This window comes from Palaemon carinicauda, chromosome 3 (assembly GCF_036898095.1).
Source record: "Palaemon carinicauda isolate YSFRI2023 chromosome 3, ASM3689809v2, whole genome shotgun sequence".
Classification (NCBI taxonomy): Eukaryota; Metazoa; Arthropoda; class Malacostraca; order Decapoda; family Palaemonidae; genus Palaemon; species Palaemon carinicauda.
In genome coordinates, this window is record NC_090727.1 from 167,350,427 (window position 1) to 167,375,086 (window position 24,660).

The window sequence follows — 24,660 nt, forward strand, 5'->3', positions numbered from 1 at the left end:
AGACATCCTTCTCACAACTTGTTGCAAAAAAACTCTCTGAGAGAGGAGATGCTGGATAATTTCCATATATGAGGCCATAGAGACGGGACAACCTTGTGAAAGATGTCCACATGTGGTTGCTTGAGTAGATCTTGTCGTGGAGGTAGTTCCCTTGGGAGATCTAATAAGAGTTGCAGAAGGTTTGGAAACCATTCTGCACGATGCCATAGCGGAGCTATGAGGGTCATCATTAGATTGTTGGATGCTCTGGTCTTGTTGTGCATTTTATTCATCAGACAGAATGGGGAAAGGCATATACATCAATGTTGTCCCACCATTGTTGGAATGCATCTTGCCATAGAGCCTAAGGGTCTAGGACTGGGGAGCAATACAGCGGGAGCCTGAAGTCAGGGACGTCGCAAATGGATCTACGGTCGGGGAACCCCACAAAGTCAGGACTTTGTTGGCTATCAGAGGATTCAAAGACCATTCGGAGCCCACTATCTGAGTCATCCTGCTCAAGTTGTCTGCGAGCACATTCCTCTTGCCGGGAATGAAGCGAGCTGATAGGGACACCGAATATTCTTCTGCCCATCATACATCTCCACTGCAAGATGGCATAGGGGCTGTGAAAAGGTACCACCTTGCTTGTTTATATAAGCCACCACTGTAGTGTTGTTGCTCATTAACACTACAGAGTGACCTGCTAGCAACTGATTGAACTGATGTTCTGGTACCTTTTGGACTCGGACCAAAGGCCTGAGACCGTGTGATGCAGCAAGTGGGGACCCCATCCTTCTTTTGAGGCATCTGTATAGAACGTCAAGTCTGGAGGAGGGACATGATCAAGTCCTCTGAGGAGGTTTTCCTTATCCACCCACCATTGCAGATCCGTCACTTGATCCCGTTCTATAGGAATTAAGGCGTCTGGGGAGCCATGATCATGAGCGCCCTGCTTGTGATCGTGAACATCTTCCTAGCGATCGTGAGCGCCTTGATCACGATACTAAGCGCCTAGCTCATAAATGCAAGCGTCCAGATAGTGATCTAGAGCGTGTAGCTCATGATTGTGAGCTTTTAGTTCGTGATCGTAAGCTTTTAGCTAGTGAATGAGACCGCTGAGACTGTGACAACCTGTGGTCTTTGAATGCAAGCACTTAGCTCTATATTGGGAATGCCTTCGTGAAGAAGAGCGCCGAGATCGTGATGATTTGTGATCTCCGTGATGAACCTCAAATCGCCACGAACGACGTCCTGAGAGTAATCGTTCAGAAGGACGAGAAGATAGTGCATCTTCTCCAGGCGATTGGCATACAAATGGAGCGTTGGCAACTGACAGATCATCACTCCTAACATCCGCAGCAGGCAAGAGGTGCGCAAGCAAGCAGGAACTTTTCCTGTGGGGAGAAACACGAGGCAGCAGATTAGGTGATGACGTAGTCGCAAGATGGCGTGAAGACTCGTCGTCAGCAAGAGGACGTTGGAGGGGTGAGCGAGAGCACTGACCTTCTCCACATGTGGAAGGGCCAAGAAAAGGCGAGAGAACGACTTCGCAGACGTCCAGGCCGAAAGATGTTGAAGCCACTGACGTAGTCTCTCTGAGCCCTACGCTAAAGGAGTTGCAGCAGCTCTTCCTTTGACAGGGGAGCAGGAATTCCAAGAAACGGCCAAGCCTGCAACACACCTGCAAGAGAAAATGGCTCCCAGATAGCTGGAGGTGAAAGTGCTCCTCTTGGGGAAGCAACAACTACCCCAGTACCCCAAGGTTGCCAAGGAGTCAAAAGGTCTGCGCTCCTACTTCACTGCCCCTCGGAGGAGCTTCGGAGAGAGATCCAGGAGGGCATGAAGAAGTCAAGAGGTATTTTCGCCCCAGAGGAGGACTATGGGGGAAGAAAGATCTCACTTGGCTTTCTTCTTCCAGCGACACCCAAATTTTTCCCACCGGGAGGCAAGCCACTCCCTAAACAATAACCAACGACAAGAAGGTGCCGCAAGGGCAACCCTCGTGACCAGGACAGGTACGCAAGGGTGTGTCAGAAAGAAACACAGTCACACCTATAAGAGAAAAAGGATGAGTGTAAAGCAATCAGTCTGTTTGGCTAAGCCTTGAGGAAGAAAGAGCAGAGTCGTCCGTTCTCTACTATCAAAAGAAAAAAAATGACGTAGCACACTGAACTGTGAGTAGATATAGGTGGCAGGGTACCCCCCAGCCACCACCTACCTACCCACTACAGTGGTTAGGTAGGGTTGCCATCTCGCATTAAAAGTCTATTAGATACCTCCCATATAAATACTGTAACTAAAGGTCTTTAGTTTAGGAACAAAGCGAGAGTCTGTCTTGGTGCTGCAGAAGGGTTGCCACCGAGTCTGCTGGGATCAGTTAATCATCGCGGTATCTTAGGAAACGGGTGCCGATCCTGTGGACTCAGGTTGACAGTGGGGCGAAAACTCTTGTGAAGACTCTGGGGGCTGTTGAAAGACCTAAGCACAACATCTTGATCTGCTAATACCTATTGTTGTGAATGATCCCTAGATACTTCCATGAAGTCAGATTGACTGGGATCTGGAAGTATGCGTCCTTGAGATCCAGTGTACACATGAAGTCCTGTGGTTTTACCGCTTGTCTGACTGTATCTGCTGTTTCCATGCTGAATGGAGTTTAGAGCTGAGAGATCGTTGATAGGTCTCCAGCCTCCATATGCCTTTTTCACAAGAAAGAGTTGACAGAAGAAGCCAGGGGTTTCGTAAAGGACCTCTTGGAGAGCCCCCTTTTTCAGCATGGTGTGAACCTCAGTCCGAAGGACCAGCTTCTTTGCGGATCCCTTCCAATAGGAGCTCGATGGAACTGGATTCCGAGTCAATGGAGGGAGAAATTGCACAAACGGGACGCAATACCCTGAATGAATCATGGAGACTGTCCATGGTTCGGACTCGTGCTGCAGCCACCTCTGCCAGTGGCATTGCAGGCATCCCCCCACTGGTGGGCAAGAAGTGGGAGCATCGCCCGTTCTAGCGGGAGCGGCCTCAGCCGCCCCCTCTGCTACCTCTTCCCTCACAGATGGACCTGGAGCCCTTCTGTTCTTTGGCAGGAAAGGGATTTTTCAACACGTTTCTCAAGAATCCTACTTTCTTACTCGTCTGCAGCTTTTTCTGAGGGGGCGCTGTTCCATAGGACCGAGATGTCATGGCCCTATGGAGTAGAGAATCCTGGTTGGACTTCCTCCAACACTCTGCCACCCACTTGTCCTTGAACCTGAAAAAGGAGAGGCCGTCCAGCGTAGAATTCCTCAGTTTGGTCACTTCCACATGGGAGACATGTCGATGGAACTTTTAAATCACCGAGTCCCTTCTTTTGAGTATAACATTCACAAAGATTGACAACCTGGTGGGCGAGAAACTTGACGGTCCGGATACCCAACAAAACAAGTCTCCATCGACTTCCTTGTAGAGTCCTTGGACCAATTTTTGGTCCAGGCAAGTTGTCCCACTGACAAGTATTCGTGGATCCTGACTTTTTGCACCCGTCTCTGTTACCTAACATCTGCGAAGAGCAAGGGTTGACTGTGCTTCCTTGATGCCGGATGGATCGGGAAATAAGAGTATGCATCTGATAATTCGACTGTGATCGGGATGTGGGAGTATGCATCTGATAAATTGACTGTAATCATAAAGTCCTCTCTCTAATTGCCTGTCTGACCGAGACTGCGGTCTCCAACTGAATGGAGTTGAAGGACAAACTTATTCGGGGCTGAAAAGTCTAGATTTCCGCCGGAAAGGTTATGTTGTTCACTGATCATTGGGCGAATATGACAGACTTGATGGGTGACCGTATCAAGCTCGGAGGAGGCTTACTTTCCAGGGTTCACCCCTGGAGCACTCCCAACACGACCACTTGCCTCTCATGCACATTCTCAACGGAGGTATCGCAGGGGAGAGCCTCCCCTAGCGAACGCAATGTACACATCTAGCAGCACTACAGAACTTCCCTTTCCTTGCCTCTTTGGTTTGGAAGAGTTGTTCTTGGTGATATCCAGCCTGGAAGGGTTAAGGAAATTCCTATGTGCATCTCTTCAAGATCAAAGCCCTCAGTACAATTGGCACCGAAGGGGAGGGGTGACAAAATTGTCCACTGGGGACAAGGACGGGGTTTAAGAGCAATAAGAATTCCCTCTTTGACATTTGTCTCAGGGACTTGGGGCTGACAGAACCTCATTCTAGACACAGTTGGCTCACTGGTTGATTACATAATGAACTCTGCCACCCTGGCAGCAAACAGGAAGATGTCTTTGATAACTTGCTTTTGTCAGATTTCGAGAGATCTTCAGTGTTGGTCAAAGAGCTGACAATAACCAACCAATGGTCAACTCAGTATGAAATTTGAAGGGTAGCCTTCACTAGACTCTCCCTTCCTGAGGTAACTCTGGCAGAGAATACCACAGGTTGTGCTGCCAACTTTTCCTCTGACAGGCTCAAGTTAAGGCTGACACTGCTGAAGCTAAAGCCAGGGGAGAACCAAGATCATCAGGATGTCAAACTTCCCTGCCTTACGAAGGAAGGAGGAAGTAATCTCAAAGAATTGCCAGCTCTAAGGGATTCCTTCCAAGCAGAGATTTGTGAGCTAACCCTCTGTTGTGAGCCCGTTACCAGCTTAGACCAAGGAAACACTGACCTGGGTCTAGGGTTGCATTCGCCTTTTGGGTGAGGAATAGGTAGGTTTACAAAGCCCAGTGGCTGTGCGAGAGTAAGACAAAACCTGAAGCAAGGTTGATCCCGGTACACCCTGCACGGTGGAAGGAGTTTCATGGTGAAAGGATCCATGTAGTGCACCTTCTGTATGCAGTAGTCAGAATCACCGTTGCATAGAGCACCCAACCCACGCCTCAAACTTGGCTGAGACAGGGTTGGATCATGGTTGTCATTGTAAGCCTTGGAAGGAGAAGGAGGCCTGGGAGGAGTTTCGCTGGGAGTAGGAGCCAAGTTGTAGCAACAGTCTCTGAATCCTTCGCTGAAGAGAGGGGCATTATAGACTACTATTGATGCCCAATACTTCAGGAGAGTTTGAATTCTTCCGACTCTGGGACTTGCCTGAGGAGGAGGTAGGAAGCTATGTGTCTCATTTGGAGGAGTCCCTGAGGCGCAGGAATTTCCTGTGAATGTAAAAACACTGGGACTATGAGATAACCTCCAGTGAGGGAAGTCTGCCCCGACTAGAGGGAGCTTTTAGGGCTCAACAAATGCGATCTATCTTTCTCTCAGAGATCTCAATCCTCAACTAGCTCAAGGGTAAAAGTATGTCTAGAAGGTGGAGAGACCTGCCTCGGCTTACAACACCTCACTTAGGGTAAAACTGCGACTAGGCCAAGCCTTTCCCCTATGTAATCGGGAACGGATTGCCCTGCCCTGGCAACTCTTTGTTTCCAGATATTCTGGTACCTGGAAACATGAACGAAAGGGACCTAACACTGGTGGGGAGGACAGTGCCAGAGCACTAGGTTTAGGTGTAGGTGCCAACCAGGCAGGGGAAACATGAAAGGATAACAACATATTCTCTCCCCTATGAACAAAGGTAGCCCTAGGGTTCCTGGAGACACCCTTGTTTAAATAAAATGGTTCAACAAGCTGATCCGATAAAGCTGCAGTTGCCACCAGATATAACTCAGCTGGTAAAAGCTAATTTAACAATATCCCAAAACTGTGCAGAGTCTGATTCCCAAGGGGTAGCTACATGGAAGCGTGCTGAACACAATATTGTCTGTGAGCAATGAGAAAGATGTAAAGTGACTACTGGAGCAGGCGTGACCTGTCGACACTTATGATGCCCTGATCTTTCCAAAGGTCAGGGACCAACCAGCCAGAATTCGAATTCCCCATCTCTACGTGTCTCTGATACTGAAACACACGAGAGATCAGTAATCGAGAAAGGGTTAGCGTCAGTGGGGCTGATCAAGTCAGGGCCTGAGACTGAGGTACAGGCGCCGAAGTGGCGGTAGAACAGAAAGATATTACTGTGCCTCTGTTTGACGAGCATAAGGTTAGGTTGAGGGGAAGGGACATGGGATCATAAACCAACATCCCAACTTCAATGGGAAAAAAAACCCTTTAGTGGTAGGTATCTGTTCTGCAATTGGCAGGAGTGTGTCTCTCGCTGCCATGAAGGAGTAATGAGAAACCCTCTCTGTTAAAATGAGGGGAGAGTGCAGGCACTTCCCCATTCACTCTGAAGAGTTAGAATATGCTGGTGACGAATCATGAATGCACTAACGAGAAAACTCGAGTACTCTTGAGAAAGGACAATAACTCATGGTAGTGATGCTCCCTTAGGACTCGTGCATGAGAAAAGGCACATACCTCTTCCTCATTCGTCCTCCAGAGCCGACCAAACGAGCAGAGACAGAAGGGAGGGGGTCACTGCGGAAGAAGAAAGTCTGAGAGAATCCTTTCAGATTTCTTCTTTCATCTTCGGCAGAACCATTCCCACTGGGAAGATGAACACTCCCAATCCTCGTTCCAGGGAGACTCGTTTTACTGGAGTCCTCTGCACAATGGGCAATTGTAATGAGGATACGTCTCTAAGAAAGTAACGAACGTGTCACAAGCACCTGGATTGAGTTGCAAGCAGTTTTTTTCACAAACAAGTGCAATCACCCCCAAAACGATAAAAGAAACAAAGTTTGAAGAGCCACAAACAGAAAAGCGGAGAGGCAGCGAGCACATCTGCACTCTCTTAAGGCTAATCAAAAATTGGTTATCCAAGTGAGTGTACATCCTTTATCAAGAGTACTCTCCTGCTAATCCCACGCTTCTACCGAGAGGGGGGTGGGGGTGTCAGCTGCCACCTCACTCAAAAGTATTAATAGCCTGAACACCTGCTCACGCTAATCAATCTCCTAGTAAAAGAACGCGGGTTTGTATTCATGTCGAAAAAACATTGTTTTTACTTTACTGCAACACAATAATCGTAAACTGATTTTACCAACATACAGTAATTGAATATATCCCTATTAAAGCACTAGTATGGACCACATAACCTATACTCAGCAGTTAAGAATAACTTACATACCTATTTTCATAAAAATATTTTTTTTTTTACTCCCTTAGTTTTTGTTGCCATGTGACAAGAAGATTTAGAGAACATTTCAAATAATTTTCAACACTGGGTTCTGTCTAAACTTTGATTTTCCATTTTCTGTTTTATTAGCCCTGATAGCCATTTTCAATGTCATGTGACTTTCTCTTGGTTAATCTACTACTGCCACAGATTGTATGCAAGCAATCTCCCTATAATAGCTCCTCCCTGACTACATCGCAAATTTGAAACTATGTAGTTAAAAAAGAGAAGGATTTTTGTATTAACGGCAGTTGGCATCCAAACAAGTGGCCATTTTCCTCTCAGAGGAAATAAAGTGTCCAATATTTTGAATGGTTTTAATGTAATTAAGTGCCAGAAATATGTATTTTTCAAATTTTATAGATGGGTTGAAATAGAAAATAGTTAAAAAACCCAGTTTCAAATGTAAATCCAGTTGGGAAGCACACACAGGGTTGAAACTTTGTCTTATCGGAAGCTAAGGATATGACAGTTTAAGGTAAGTAGATAAGGATAAGGCTCCCATGTTATTGTTATTTAATCAAAAGTCATGGAATTTTAATATTGTAATTTGAAAATTATGGATTTCCATTCATTACCTTCATGAGAACATGGGGTGTATGTAAGATGACAGCCATGTCCCATAACTTCCTCGTTTTCAACCATTGGAGCCTTTGTATATCAGTGGCCAGTTCGTCACGTACAGATTAAAAATGGACATCAACTAACCTAAACTTTCCCCCCTAACCTAACCTACAAGCCCTACCCTTACCTATTTACCTAACGAGGGGCCGGGTAACGCCCACCTGCGACCCCCCTTACACTGCCGTATTCTAAGTTAGCCGTAATCATACATACAGGTGGCTGCTATAATACATACACCCTAAACCATTTAACTAAGAATACAGCATTCTAAAGAGCGGTTGCAGGGGGGGGGGGGGGGGGGTTAGCCCTGTTAGGTGAGTAGGTATGGTCACGGCATGTAAATTTAGGTTAAGTCCTGTCCGTCGTTACACAAAGGCCCCGAGAACAGTTCAAAGTAACAATTACTTTATTTATTGGGAATATTATATTACAGTAAATATTTACAAAAAAAAAACTTCTAGATTTGAGAATTTTGTTTACGATCTGGATAATTAACTTTGACATCATACATGAACAGTTGCTGATTTGAAATACAAATTTCGATGTAGTCCTGCTATATTTCTATAAAACTCGTCCCTCTATATTATTCATTAATAGAATGATAAAAATAGGTATACCGTTCGCTAATTAATGTATAAATGAAAAAAAGTGGATGTTTTGACTGGTAACCGCCTACCTGACCGTAGACCAACCTTGTCAGTATGAAGTTCGGGATCCTCCTGTACTAGCCGACATAGAAAGGAATTTGGATCCCTACATAAGGTAGTTCTTGTAGTTAGAAAATGCGTCCCTCCAACGTTCAATTTGATCCATTCTCTCGGTCGGGTCGAACTACTAAGTCGACTATTAAGGCTTTCATCATCTAATCGGGGAGGTGACGTCGCCATGTTGGCCCACTGTAAACAACATTTGAGAATGCATGAGGAAGCCATTTGCTTAGCATGATAACATTGAATATAATTATCTCATTGTAAATCTATTTCTATATGAATTGATAAATTATTATTTGGAAATTATTTAGAAAGCTAATTCCTAAATATCTAACATAATAACAATTATATATAAAATACGAAGGGTGAATTAAAAGCTCCCTTTAGCTGAATGGCTAGAGGGCCATAATCACTGATATGGAAAGGATAAAATAAGTTTAAAGATAATTTCTACTCTACCAAATTATAACATTCTCTCTCTCTCTCTCTCTCTCTCTCTCTCTCTCTCTCTCTCTCTCTCTCTCTCTCTCTCTCTCTCTCTCTCTCTCTCTCTCTCACAAAATGAGATTCAAAATCGAAGAATCTCAATGTAATTCCTACGAATATTTCAAAAATAGAAACTAGAGGAATTATTTTCACTGGGATATACTGTAACCTACACACTTCAGTTTGCTAAAGTTATAGAGCACTACAGTAACTGCATTTGATGCAGAGTTAAACCATGCCAGAGTTAAGGTTCAATAAAATAGATGTTCTCTATTACATATCTAATGTACAATTAAGATCATACAGATCTGGAAAGCTATAATGCCTATCGTTTGAAATTTAATAAAACTTGCGATAAGATTATTACAATAAATTCAGCGGTCACGATTATTATAGTGCATTAAAAAGTTATGATAAGATGGAACTGGCAAGGTCAGTCATAAATATTATAAAAGTTAGCCATTCAATACAACGATACTAGCCTACGCGAAAGCCGTTAAGTAGTTAATCCCAATGCCCATTGGCCGAATGTTGGCTCTTGCGAATATTACAATAAATGTTTTTACTGGATAGTATAAAGGGGCATAGAAAGAGTAAAAGAACGTAAATGATGTCAATATCTGTAGTCTTATTATTAAGAAGTTTTCCAGGCAGTAGCCTACCCACATAGCTATTGTTGCTCGTGTGAATGTGAAAGTTAAACAATATATATATATATATATATATATATATATATATATATATATATATATATATATATATATATATATATATATATATATATATATATATATACGGAATAATGACTCACGGGGTTTCCGAGACCAGCTTAAAATGTATCACTTGTCAAAGTATAAGAGCAATGGTGTAGACCTAAAGTTGATTTTGCGAATGCAGCAAAAAAAAAAAAAAAAAAAAAAAAAAAAAAAAAAAAAAAAAAAAAAAAAAAAAAAAAAACTATAGTCAGAATCGAGACCTAAAAACGTTCAGTATTGTCAACTCACATTATAACCCATGCGGGGAATCGCCAATGTCCATCGCCGGTTTGCTATCAATCCCTTGCTTTTGAGTATTGATTAATATCCTAATTTCCATATCCATTTACGGTGTTTACGCTATTCATTTCCATTGCGCTTTTCAGTTACACCACAACAAACGTATTAAATGTACTTTAACTTCTATCTATTCAGAAAATTACTAAGCATAGAAATCATGACTACAAATATAAAATTATTGCAAATTTAAAAATTACTCCAAATTGCTCCCTTTTATATATACCCTCTATATGAAGCAATGTCAACAGCTATTTAAAATAGCATTTTATCCGTGCAGATAGCACATTAGCTTTTAAGGTTGCCTTTGATTTTAGAATAAGTTAAAAGTTTATTTGATGACCGAATTCCTTTAATGGATTTACTAACTTTTTTTCTTTTTTTTTTAGATTGAAACACATTTTCTTAACCAATTTAACCAGAATTACATAACCATTTCCTCTGCTAACATATTGGTTATTATTATCCTAAATTACTACCCAAGCTACAACCGTAACAGGAAAAGCAGAATCCTAAAAGCCACATGAAAATAGCCTGGAACAAGAAAGGACAACTATTTCAGGATTTTGAGGAAATATGTGTGATAACTGCCATAAATCACGCTATATGTCTAATTTATACACCATATTTCAGGTATTCGGTTACGTGCACAATATTTTCGAGGGGCAGGTCAGAGTAAGAAAAATAATGGCTTATAATATCATTTGAGCCAGAAAAACAGCACGAACTATTTTATACTGGAGTAGCGCATTACTTGTAAAATCATAACCTCATATTCACCCTTGATTATATAAGAAGTTTGGAGTAATAGTTCAGGATCAAGTTAGAGCTGTGTGTGGCATACATAGACCACTTAAAAAGGTAGTCACCCATATAACCATTTTCTATGTAACCTTTTTCTGATTTTTAAATTTTCTATGATTCTATGAGACAGTAGATGGGTAACAAATGTAATTTGACACACTTAATTCCAACGAGATCTTTCGCTCTCTTTGAGTTATACGTTCTTAGTATTAATAGGATTTTCGTTATTTACATTTTGATTTTTGAAAATGATAGGTAGGAATGAAAATACTATCGAAAAAGTCACATGACTTCCGTATGAAAACATCGTCTGCATTCAAGCAAGATGATTTACACCAAATCTTCAAAAGGTAAATCGTTCATTTCAGTTCAGCTCAGTTGCTGGGCGGAGGAATTCGCCTTTCCATCGGCCCCTCCTTGGCTTTCTTCTTTTTTCTAGTTCTTTTATTTTCTTCTCTCTTTTTTCCACATCTGATATATATATATATATATATATATATATATATATATATATATATATATATATATATATATATATATATATATATATATATATCTAATGTTTACAATCATTTTTCTTTTTACTTTTTTATGCCAGCAAGTATAGAATCTAATTAGATCAAATCTTCTTGTAACTTTTTCTTGTTTATGTGCCTAATCATATGTAATATATATATATATATATATATATATATATATATATATATATATATATATATATATATATATATATATATATATATATATATATATATATATATATATATTTGTTTATCGTTATAACATGATATCCTAAACAAAAGTTAGAAGTAATTTTTTTCTTTACGTTTTTCATAAAAAAAAAAAACTTAGAAAACGTATCGCATCCTTTTAAACAAAAACAATTAAATGAAACTTTACAACGATGATCTTTTTCTTATCAATTAGCTAATTAAAAATAATCAAGGTTTGACAAACAAAATTAGGAGTAGCAGTAAAGCATCAACAATTATACAAATTTGAAGATTTTATCTCATATGTTATTGGTGTCATGCAAGATTCTAAGCCACATTTGTCATAGCATGCATCATCATCGGCCGTTACTTGCCCTCAGCAGGTCTAAGGCCTTAGACATGTCCCTCCACTCGCGTCTATTTACGGACTTTCCATCCCAGTAAATTTTCTCAATTCGTCAACCCATCGCCTTCTCTTCTTTTCTCTGCTTCTTTTGTAATCTCTGGGGACCCGTTCTGTTATTTTTAATGTCCATCTATTATCTGCCATGCTCATACGTCCTGCCCATGTCCATTTCTTTTTCTTAGATATTGTGAGATTATCCTGTACTTTAGTTTGCTCTCGTATCCATGTTGTTCTTTTTCTGTCTTTTCGTGTTATTCCCATAATTCTTCTTTCCATTGCTTTTTGAGCTGTAACTAACTTATGTTTTAAGGCATTAGTAAGGCTCCAATTTCTGATGCATAAATTAACAATGATAGGACCATCATATTATTTACTTTTTTAGGGAAAGTGAATTTTATTTTCATAATCTAATTTTGTTTACAAAATGTTCTCTATCCCATGCTTATTCATATTTCAATTCCTGTGGAAACACACTGTCTGTTCTAAGAACATATATTCATTAACTCGTTCTTAACCCTTATTTGTTGTCTCTCTGTATTTTCATTGAATATTATCTTAGTTTTTCTCATATTCATTTGCAAAGCTACGTTTCTGCTTTCTCTATTCATATCGCCTATTCTCTTTTGCAATTCCTTCCACGTTTCAATAAACAGAACTAAGTCATCTGGAAATTAGTAAGGTATTTATCATTAATGTTAATTGCTACACTTTCTCAACCTTAATTCTTAAAAACTTCTAGGCATACTGTGAATAATTTAGGAGAAAAAGGGTCTCCTTTTCTGACTCCTTTTCTCAATTGGAATTTTCCCACTAAATTTATGTATTTTAGGATTGCTGTGTTCTAATATAAGTATTATCTATTTCTCGTCGTTGAAGGACTTTCATGACAGGAAGTTTTGACAGAATCAAAAGCTTTCTCATATTCTATGATCACTTGATTTTAACTTGTTTAACACTATGACATCTTCATAACTAAATTAATATTTTCTCTAAGAATAAAATTTATTTGTTTTTCGTTTCTACAGTACACATGGACTTCTTCATATCGGTGTTCATGATTTCTAGATTTTTTTTTTTTTTCAGCAAATTCTACCAGCAGGCCACCTCTGTCATTTCTTGTGCTACTCCAAATTTGCCTACAACTGATTTTACTAACTTCTTTTTATCTACTTTGTCATAGAAAGCACACAAAACAAAAGCAAATAGAGACTTATGTTTTTTCAAGATATCTCCAGATCTCCCTTAAAACGTTTCTTTCTTCCTCTGATGTTGGTGTGTACGTTTGAATCAACTTTCTTTTATACTTTCTATTTAGTTCAATTATCGATCCTGCTGTTCTATCACTGATACTATAAAATTCGTCTATGTTACCTGCACAATTTTTGCTAACAAGAAAACCCACTCAATTTTCTTTGTTCCTTTCATGTCCTCTGAGACAAAAGATATGACCCCCTTTTAACTCTATGGAAGATTCTCTACCTCTTCTAACGTCACTCAATCCTATCATATCCCAATGTATCTCTTTAAGCTCTATTAGTAACACAGCAAGATCATTCTTCCCTGGACAGGGCTCTGACATGTAGCCTACGTTGGAGGTTCAGTTTCTAAAGGTGGCCTTTTCTATTCCATATTATTAGCATCCTCATTATTACTTCTAAGCTACAAACCTAGTTGGAAAAGCAGGATGCTATAAGCCCAAGGGCTACAACAAGGAAAATAGCCCAGTGAGGAAAGGAAACAAGGAAAAATAAAATATTATAAGAACAGTAACAGCATTAAGATAAATATCTGCTTTATAAAATATAAAAACTTTAACAAAACAAGATACGGAGAAACAAGATAGAATAGTGTGCCCAAGTGTACCCTCAAGCAAGAGAACTCTAACCCAAGATAGTGGAAGACCATGCATCGTACAGAGCCTGTGGCACTACTCAAGACTAGAAAAAAAGGGTTTGATTTTGGAGCGTCCTTCTAGAAGAGGTACTTACCATAGCTAAAGAGTCTCTTCTACCCTTACCACAAGGAAAATGGCCACTGAACAATTACAGTGCAGTAGTTAACCTCTTGGGTGAAGAAGAATTGTTTGGTAATCTCGGTGTTGTCAGGTGTATGATGTCAGAGGAGAATATGGTGTATGGTGTATGTGAAGGCAAAACGTAAATGAACTGTAACTAGAGAGAAGGATCCAATGTAGTACTGTCTGGCCAGTCAAAGGACCCCATAACTCTCTAGCGGTAGTATCTCAACGGGTGGCTGGTGCCCTGGCCAACCTACTACGTTCTATGGGCTATATATATATATATATATATATATATATATATATATATATATACATTAATATAATATATATATATACATACATATATATATATACATACATACATACATATATATATATATATATATATATATATATATATATATATATATATATATAAAGTATTTATACTGTTGATTTTTATGACCAATGCAGTATTATCAAGTTCATGGAGTACTTTTCTGTTTGTGAGGTTTTCATCATCATACACTTTTTCATTATGGTTTAAAACTAAAGACAAGTAACATAAATATCAACTAAAACATTAAATATTTGTCATATATAAACTATAAATTAGACGAAATAAAAAAATAAAGCATAAACGTCATTAAAGATAAAATGGGAACTGAAAAACAAATGTTAGATATAATAAAACGTAATTAAAAGCACTGTAGGCTTAGAAACTGATAGCTCTAACTTAATCTATATTGGGAATGAGTTTATAACAAAACATCAACATCGTTAATATGTTTTTGGTAAAAACATCAAATAGGCCTACCGGTATTTCAATATATCAATGTGTACAAATTGTAATTAGTCACATAAAAATCCTCCATAACTATGATTTCGGTTTTGCTACATCCAGCTGTCAGATGCCAGGGAATCGCATCTAGGGGTGTGTCCTCTTAACAAAAACTTCTTAGCCCCCCCCCCCAGACCCACCACCGTCAATGCCTTTACAAACTTTAGTCCCTGACTAGAAAAAAATGCCCCAAGCCCCTGGTACAGATGGCTTCATTAATTCCGGTCCACCGAAGTCCCCTTTGCTTCCTATGAAGTGCACTGGAATTAATGAAGCCAACTGTACATATAACATGGCGTACTTTTAAAGGATTGATATCTAAAATTGGGCATGTGATTTTTTTTTTTTACCTTTCTCAAGAAAATATAGTTTACACGTTCATTTTTACAAATATATATTCATAATATATACATTTCTACTCTAATATCGTTTTTCCCGATGTGGTTTATAATTCATCATTTGCATATACTATCATTATTTACAAAACATAATATTGCTAGTTAGATGGTAATGCAATGAATAAAGATTACTACAATGTATATATTTAAAGCTTAAGATTAGTTTTTGCTGCAGACATGAATATATTTTGGTTAAATTTGACAATTTTAATACTAAGGCTGAGTTCAAACTCTTTGCTTTTAGAATATTGAAATCTGATCTATATATTTTTGTAATACATATTGTGTGTATTTCACATATAATTACCTTAACGTAGCGCTTAAAAATCAAGAGAAAAATAGTATTATTGGAATTTTGAATTTCTGATGCATTATTTGAAAATAAGTACAATAATAGTATGTTTTATTAATCAAACACTTCTCCAAATTTGAATAAAATCCGAGTGTTTCTAATTCTTGTTAAAATATGGCCGCACATGTTCCTTGTTCTATTTATGTGAATGATTCTACCCAATTGTAAAAGGGTGATAGACTGATAGAAATGTGTGAGGCAGTTATACATTATATTAAACTCCAATTAGGCGGGATATTTTTAAACCAAAATGACGTCATGGAAGGTTCCAGAATGCAAGGATTAAAGAGCTCTACGTATTGTTTATTTTCATGGCCAATAGATGGCATTAGCAGTAGCGTATCAAATTGCTAAGTATCCCCCATCATCCACTCGTTATAAACTTTATTATTTAATTTATGTTGCTATTTGGGCACAATGTTACTATAAAACAGATGCATATGAACTTGATGTTCCTTACTGTCTAGCCACAACTTAATTCTTAAGAAATTACAGATTTCACGATAAATGTCACAGAAGTAATTTCCTCACCAAACAATCGTTGGTTCACTAACATTTGGGGGCCAAGGAGTGGGGGGGGGGGGGGGTCGTCAGAATGCCACATTTACTGAAGTTGGTGAGAAAATCAAGTAATTTCAGTTATTTGATTTAATTTTCGATGGCCATTTCATGAAACCTTAAAATAATTAACATGATTCATGATATGACATGTATTGTCTGTAAAAACTATGAAAGATAACAATAGTGTTAAATTCTGAAAGGCATAATAATGCAGATTCCCTCCTTCCCTTACGTCGTAACGAGTTTTACTTGACCGTCAATAGATGGCATCAGCGGCCCCTTGTTCCAACTAATATAGTCTGTTATTTGACGAACACGTGTCAAAAAAAAAGTGGTAGGAAGGTAGAGGCTAGAAAATAAGTAGTTGGTAAATTGTTCAACAATCGTTTCCTTATTAGGGATAGTGCCGTTATAGTATGTGGCCTACCTTTTTGGATCTGTTATAGTATGTGGCCTACCCGGTTTGAATGTGTCCTACCTAAGCCGGTTTGAATGTGTCCTACCTTAGGAAGAGTTTGTATATATATATATGTAATGAAATCAATTATTTTTCACAATTGTTTAATATCTAACAATACAATTTTAAAAGAACAGTTTCCTTGACTACGAGTATGACGGGAGAAGCTAACTTAAAAAACCCACCTAACCTATGCTAAAAGCCGTGTCCTTACCTGGGGGGCTGCGCCCCCCCCCGAACCCCCCCCCCCCTTATGCTAAAAGCCGTGTCCTTACCTACGAGTACGAAGGGAGAAGAGAAGCTAACTTAAAAAACCCACCTAACCTATGCTAAAAGCCGTGTCCTTACCCGGGGGGGGGGGGGGGGGGGGGGGGCTGCGCCCCCCCGGACCCCCCCTCCCTTACACAACATTAACATTAACTACATAGTTAAATACTGAAATCCATGTGTACTTCCATGATCAATATTCGTAATAACAGTATGTAGGCCACATACTATATCAGAGACAAAATTCCGTAGGCCACACTCGAAAGGTAGGCCACATACTATAACGGCACCGACATTTTTATCAGAAAATGATATGAATTCTTCATAGGCTATCGGAAGTAACATGAGTTTACTTATAAAAGTGTTTAGTATTTCCTTTCTTCATTAGGACACATGAATATTAAGTCATTTCCCTGTACAAATGACCAAGTTAACAATCATCAGCATAGTTAATGTTGGTGGGACGAGTTTGGGGCAGCGCTGCCAAATGGAATTTCATGAATGGAGAATATCATTATTCATTAGAGATTCGAATAATTCAAGAAGTGATAGTTATATGCCAGAAGGTTCACGACTATGGTGTAATTTGAAGTTCTTATAATTACCGTAATTAACACAGGCAAATCGAACGATGAAACAGAAAAAGTCATATTCTGTGTCTTCGTCAATGCCTGACTGTGTTGCGTCACCCACAAGCGAATTTTTGTTTGTTAATAAGGGCGTTCCAGAGTGTATATCAGTTATGAAATAAACCTTATCATCATTTCCTTAGTAAATGTATGAATGTCAGTAAAGGTGTTTCTTGGTTAAATAAATTTTTAAGAAATCCATTGTGTATTTTATATATATATATATATATATATATATATATATATATATGTGTGTGTGTGTGTGTGTGTGTGTGTGTGTGTGTGTGGATGTTGCATTAAGTTAGCAAAGATATATGACAATTATTTGTCGACATCTGGTTTAATAAGTACAAATATTGATCGTGATGTTATTGCGGATTTTGGTGCTGGGCATAGAGTTGAAGATGATAATTTGGAGAGACGAAAATGTAAGCACACATGATTATAAGGTCTCCGGGATTAATGAGAATATGAACACAGTCTTGCTCTATACAAAAGTTTGTTTCAGAAGAAGGATTTCTTCTGTAACGATATCAAAGTCAGTTTATATCATTGCCTATAAATAACAAGAAAAGTTTCCCCTCTTTTACATTTTTGACTCGATGGAAAGGTTAACAAAGATTATAGGTTGTTGCATATCAAGAAAGGTTAATCTAATTTTTTTTCTAAGTATCAAAAACGTCCTTGATTAAGTTACAAATACCTTATAATCGATAGAAATGGGAATAAAGGTTTGCCTGGTCTAAAAAGTCAACCGTTTATCCTTATTACTATCGGTCATAGGTTCAAGTCCTTGGTCATTCATAAATATATGTCATTAAAGTAATTTCTCTAAACGTTTGAGATCCCAAAGGAAGGGAGCGAATTCGAAACTTAATTGAAAAATTGATATTTCACTTACAGTCGGGATTTTAATCAATGTAAATATCAACCACAATGGCATTTGATATCGAATTCTACCTTTGGGAATGTATATCCACTAGAAATTCATTTATGATAAATGCTTCTAGTTGGACAAGGATTCGAACCTATGCCCCGAGCCGAAACAATACCTGCAGGGACGACTTTACCAATAGGGCTCTCAAGAGAAATATAAATTCATTTCAACTCCACGTTACATATACCTGTCGAATTCAGGAATCTGTTCTTAGACTTGAAATCAACCCATCAGACTCCTGCTGCCAGACCTTTTACCAATTTTAGCCCCACCCCACCCGAGAAAAACGCTCCTACGCCCCTAAGAGGGAGCGGAGAAGCTCTAAGATTTCTGCTCGTAAGAACAATGCCCCTCAATAGGTTTGTGGTGGAGTGTTGGTAACGTCCTTGTCTGTTGATCGAGTCCCGCTCAAACTTATTAGTTCCCTTGGTCACTGCAACTTCACCATACTTGTGAGCTACGGAATGGGGGTTTAGGGGGCCTATAGGTCTCCCAATTGGGTCATCACCAACTATTGCCTGGCTCTCCTTGTTCCTAGGTTGGGTGGAAAAGGGGCTAGGGCGCTGATCATATGTATATATGGTTAGTCTCCCTGGCATTGTCCTGCTTGATAGGGCAATGTCACTGTCCCTTTCCGCTGCCATTTAAGAGCGGCCTTTAAAAAAAAAGGAATTGACGGATTCAACACTCAGTGACGCTTATGTTCCTGGGTTGTAAGTCTTCAGGGGTTAGCTTTCCCATGTAAGCTACGTTGGGCATGAGATGACGATGCTGAGGACTGATCTTTTTATTGGAGCTAGAGCAATTAGTCTTCAGATCTTGTGAAGCCTTTTGAGAGATCACCTTCATATCTGAAAACCAACTTTGGCGTTTTTATTTATAAAAAAAATGATTTATTAAAATATCTTTCTTAATTACAAAATGCAAAAATTTTTGGATTTTGTTGGTAATTTTCTAATGTAATAGCGTATGTATTGTACTGCATTTCGGTTGGTCAATATGTGTCCCTATAGAGAATGATATAAGATGATGACCGAAACAGATATTAGGTAAAGAGATTAAACAGAGTAACATAGAGGATTTTGTCATTACTTTAAAAATTAATCAAGTGTTGTCTTAGAATGATAGAAGCCACATTTTATCTGTTTTTAATTGTACAATAATACTGTATATGTATAAATATATGTATATAGTATGTGAATATATACAGTATATATGTACAGTACATGCATATGTATGTATATATATATATACACACACACACACACACACATATATATATATATATATATATATATATATATATATATATATATATATATATATCCTACACCTATTAACGCAAAGGGCCTCGGTTAGATTTGGCCAGTCGTCTCTATCTTCAGTTATTAAATCAATACTTCTCCATTCATCATCTCGTACTTCACGCTTCATAGTCCTCAGCCCTGTAGGCCTGGGTCTTCCAATTCTTCTAGTGCCTTGTGGAGCCCAGTAAATAAGTTTGGTGAACTAATCTCTCTTGGGGAAGGCGAAGAGCATGCCAAAACCATCTTCATCTACCCATCACCATGATCTCATCCACACACATGGTACTCTAGTAATCTCTCTTATAGTTTCATTTCTAATCCTGCCCTGCCATTTCACTCCCAATATTCTTCTGAGGGCTTTGTTCTTAAATCTACTAAATTTGTTGGAGATTGTTTCATTGATATATCACGACTCATTATTATTATTATTATTATTATTATTATTATTATTATTATTATTATTATTATTAGGTAAGCTACAACCCTAGTTGGAGAAGCAGGATGATATAAGCCCAAGGGCCCCAACAGGAAAAAATACTCCAGTGTGGAAAGGAAATAAGAAAATAAATAAACTATATGAGAAGTGATGAACGATCAAAATAAAATATCATAAGAACAGTAACAGAATTTAAAAGATCTTTCATAAATAAACTATAAAAAGACTTATGCCAGCCCATTCAACATAAAAAAAATTTGCTATAAGTTTGAACCTTTGAAGTTCTCATGATTCAAGTACCCGATTAGGAGGGTCATTCCACAACTTGGTCACTGCTGGAATAAAACTTCTAGAAGACTGTGTAGTATTGAGCCTCATGAAGAAGGCATGTCTATTAGAATTAACTGCACACCTAAGGAACAGAATATGAATGCAAAGATCTGAATGTAAAGATGGGTCAGAATTCTGAAACATTTTATGCAGCATGTATATTATTATTATTATTATTATTATTATTATTACTTGCAGAGCTACAACCCTAGTTTGAAAAGCAGGAGGCTATAAGGCCAGGGGCACCAACAGGGAAAATAACGCGGTGAGGAAAGGAAATAAGGAAAAAAAAATAGAATATCTTATGAACAGTAACAACATTAAAACAAATAGTTCCTATACAAATATAAAAACTTTAAAAAAACATTAGGAAGTGAAATAAGAGGGAATAGTGTGCTCTCAAGCCAAGACAGTGGAAGACCATGGTATAGAGGTTATGGCACTACCTAAGACTACAGAACAATGGTTTGATTCCGGAGTGTCCTTCTCCTAGAAGAGCTGCTTACTATAACTAAAGAGTTTCTTCTACCATTACCACGAGGAAAGCGATCACTGAACAATTACAGTGGAGTAGTTAATACCTTCAGAAAAGAAGAATTGTGTGGTAATCTCAGTGTTGTCAGGTGTATGAGGACAGAGGAGAAAATGTAAAGAATAGGCTAGACTATTCGGTGTATATGTAGGTAAAGGGAAAATGAACCGTAACCAAAGAGAAGGATCCAATGTAGTACTATCTGACCAGTCAAAGGACCCCTTAACTCTCTAGCAGTAGTATCTGAACGGGTGGCTGGTGCCCTGCCCAACCTACTACCTACAAACGAACTAATTGAACGATGGTTTCAGAGATTAATATCTAGATCAGGAATAAGATATTTAATATACCGTAAGTTCCTGTCCAGCAAATTAAGATGAAAATCAGCAGCTGAAGACCAGACAGGAGAACAATACTCTAAACAAGGTAGAATGAAAGAATTAAAACACTTCTTCAGAATAGGTTAATCACCGAAAATCTTACAAGACTCTCTCAATAAGTAATTTTTTTGTGCAATTGAAGAAGGGGCAGACTTAATATGCTTCTCAAAAGTAAATTTGGTGTCAAGAATCACACCTAAAATTTTAAAATTTATGCAAAAATAAAGGTACATTATCAATGGTGAGATCCGGATTATGAGTAGCCAATGTCCATGCAGTAACACCGATCTCACTAAACTGATATATAGCCTGATTTTCATATGTAATTTCAGGCGATTTGATTTCCAAATTTTACTTAACCGAGCCATTGTTTGATTTTCTTTTTTTTTCAATCTTTCATTAAACTACAATTCTTAAGACCCTGTATTGGATATCATAGTTCCTAAATATTTAAACGATTCTACCTCATTAATCCTTTCTCCTTCCGATGATATTTCAGCTTCCCTTCCATATTCTGTTCTCATCATCTCTGTCTTTCTTGTATTTATCCTAGTCCAACCTCATGTTATATTTCATGTATTCTGGTAAGAAAGCATTGCAAATCATGTGGTGCTCTGTTAATAAGGACAGCATCGTCAGCGTACTCTATAGCTGCTAATATCCTAATACCAATCCAGTCCAATCCTTTTCCATTATCTCCGTCTGTTCTATGCATTATAAAATCCATGAGGAGGATAAACAGCATAGGTGACAACACATTCCCTAGGAGTACTCCGCTATTCACTGGAAATCTATTTGATAGGACTCCATTAATATTAACTTTGCACTTGCTATACTCATGAACAGACTTCGTCAAATTCAAATATTAAAGAGTAATCTCACAATAAAACAGGTCTCTCCACAAATTTGGTCGGTGCACACCATCAAAGACTTTTTCATAGTCCACAAACGCCATCAAAAGTAGATTTTTATATTCTACGCATTCCTGTACATGTCTTAAAATGAAAATTTGGTCAGTAAAACTTCTACTTTTTTTAAATCCTGCTTGTTCATCTCTCAGCTTTTCATTAATCTTTCTCTTCAGTCTCTTTAGAATAAGCATAGCATATATTTTCATAACATGTGATTAAGTGTTATTCCTCTGTAATTATTGCAATAAGGCAGGTCTCCTTTTTTGCCATTTTTCCCAACACTCCTAACTCCCATTCCTCAGGTGTTGTTACTTCATGACACATTCTACAAAATAATCTTGTAAGTATTCTGGGGAGTCACTTCATTTTCAGCCAGTATCATTTCGGCAGTTATTCCATCGTATCCAGAGGCTTTCCATGTCTTGACTTTTTAATAATAGTGTTTAATTTAAACACACTGAATTCATTCATGGGCACAGCAAGGTCTTCATCAGCTTCATGCATATCAATCGAATTATTCTCTTCCTGTCTCCTATTCATAACCTCACTGAAGTGTTCAATCAAACGTCTCTCTTCATATTCTGTTGTTATGACAGACAGAACTCTCTTTTTAATGGGTATACGCTTCTTCTTTGCTCTAGTAGAGATTTCATTAATAATTCTATGAGCGATTCCTACACCATAGCCACTCCCTGAATTTACTGCTTTGTCAGCCTCATCTACTTTATTGTCTAAATATTCTCGCCAGTCATTTCTGGCTTTTCGTTTAACCTCACAGTCAATACTGTAATACTTAGCATTCTCTACCTTGTAATTTTCTTTACTTCCTCAAAAACTTTCAACAATCAATTTCTGCCTCTTTCTCCTTTCTATATTACCCCACGTATCATTTGATATCCATGACTTTCTCCTTATAACTGCATGTCACAATATTTCACTACCAACTGACTAATATATGTTCTTAATATCCCACCATTCATTAATTGTCAGCTTTTCGTCTCCTAAAGTCTCTAAGACTGCAAATCGATTCCTACAATCAATTGCAAATGTTTTTTTGTGCTCTTCTTCTAGAAGCTTAGTTGTGTCAAACTTATGTATCCTATCTACCTTTCTGTTAGGTGCTTTTAGTTTTAATTTCAGTATGGCAATGAGGAGCTGGTGATCACTACCAATATCTGCACCTCTATATCTTCTTACATTTGTCCTCCTTCTCTCTTTATTACTGGCAATGTGATCTATTTGATTTTTGTAATTGCAACATCAGTTTAGGGTCAGATGTTTGAGAGCGAAATGGACTCCAGGTTGTGGAAGGGGGGGGGGGTGAGTCTTTCGGGGGAGTCCTTCTGGAGGTAGTCCTGGGGGAGTCCTTAGGAGATCTTTCTAGGGGGTCATTGGGATGCTCCTACGGCCCGGTACATATAACAATTTCTACTGTGGTTGGCTAACAATGTATTCGCTGCGGACATGAATATATTTGGGTTAAATTAGGCATTTTTAATTCTATAACTAAGTTCCAACTCTTTGCTTTTAAAATATTGGGATCTGATCTATATATTTTTGTAACACATGTTATCTGAATTTAAAGATAATTACCATAAATTAGAGCCTAAAAAATCAAAAGAAAAATAGTATTATTGGAATTATGAATTTTTGATACATTAATTGAGAAAAAAAAATGCTATGAAAGTATGTTTCAGTAATCACACATTTCTCCAAATTCGAATAGAATCCGAGTGTTTCTACTTCTTGTCAAAATGTGGTCGTACATGTTCCTAGTTCTATTTATGTGAATGATTTTATCCAATTGTAAAAGAGAGATAGATTGATACTTAAGTAGAAACATGTGTGGCAGATATAAATCATATCAAACTCCAATTAGGCGGGATATTTTAAAACCAAAATGACGTCATGGAAGGTTCCAGAATGCAAGGATTAAAGAGCTCTATACATTGTTTATTTTCATGGCCACTAGATGGCCTTGGCAGTAGAGTATCAAATTGCTAATTATCCCCATCATCCACTCATTATAAATTGTATTACTTCATTTCTGTTGCTATTTGGGCACAAAATTGCTATAAAACGGACGCACGTGAACTTGATATTCCTTGTTGTCTGGCCACAACTTAATTCTTAGGAAATGGCAAATTTCACAGTAAATGTCAAAGAAATATTTCCTCAGCAAACAATCGTTAGTTCAATTGCATTTGGGGGTCGGATGGGGGTCGCCAGATATGCCACATGTACTGAAATCGGCAAGGCAATCAAATAATTACAGTTATTTTATTTTATTTTCAATTACCTTTATTATGAAACCTATATGTAATTAACATGTTTCATGGTATGTCATGTATTATTAGTAAAAACTACGTATAATAACAATATTGTTACGTTCTAAAAGGCATACTTACACAACCTCCTTCCGCTCCCTCATTTACATCGTA

The 24,660-nt window shown here is 38.1% G+C and overlaps 1 protein-coding gene across 1 annotated transcript in view; it reads right to left on the reverse strand.

The window, feature by feature from the left end:
- Positions 1-8,607, reverse strand: part of LOC137638755 (BTB/POZ domain-containing protein KCTD5-like) — a 40,555-nt gene extending 31,948 nt beyond the window's left edge. The window contains exon 1 of the mRNA XM_068371100.1: positions 8,404-8,607. Coding sequence (XP_068227201.1) covers positions 8,404-8,598 — 195 coding nt within the window. The 5' untranslated portion in view covers positions 8,599-8,607. The remainder of the gene's footprint in view (positions 1-8,403) is intronic.
- Between the last annotated feature and the right edge of the window lie 16,053 nt (positions 8,608-24,660).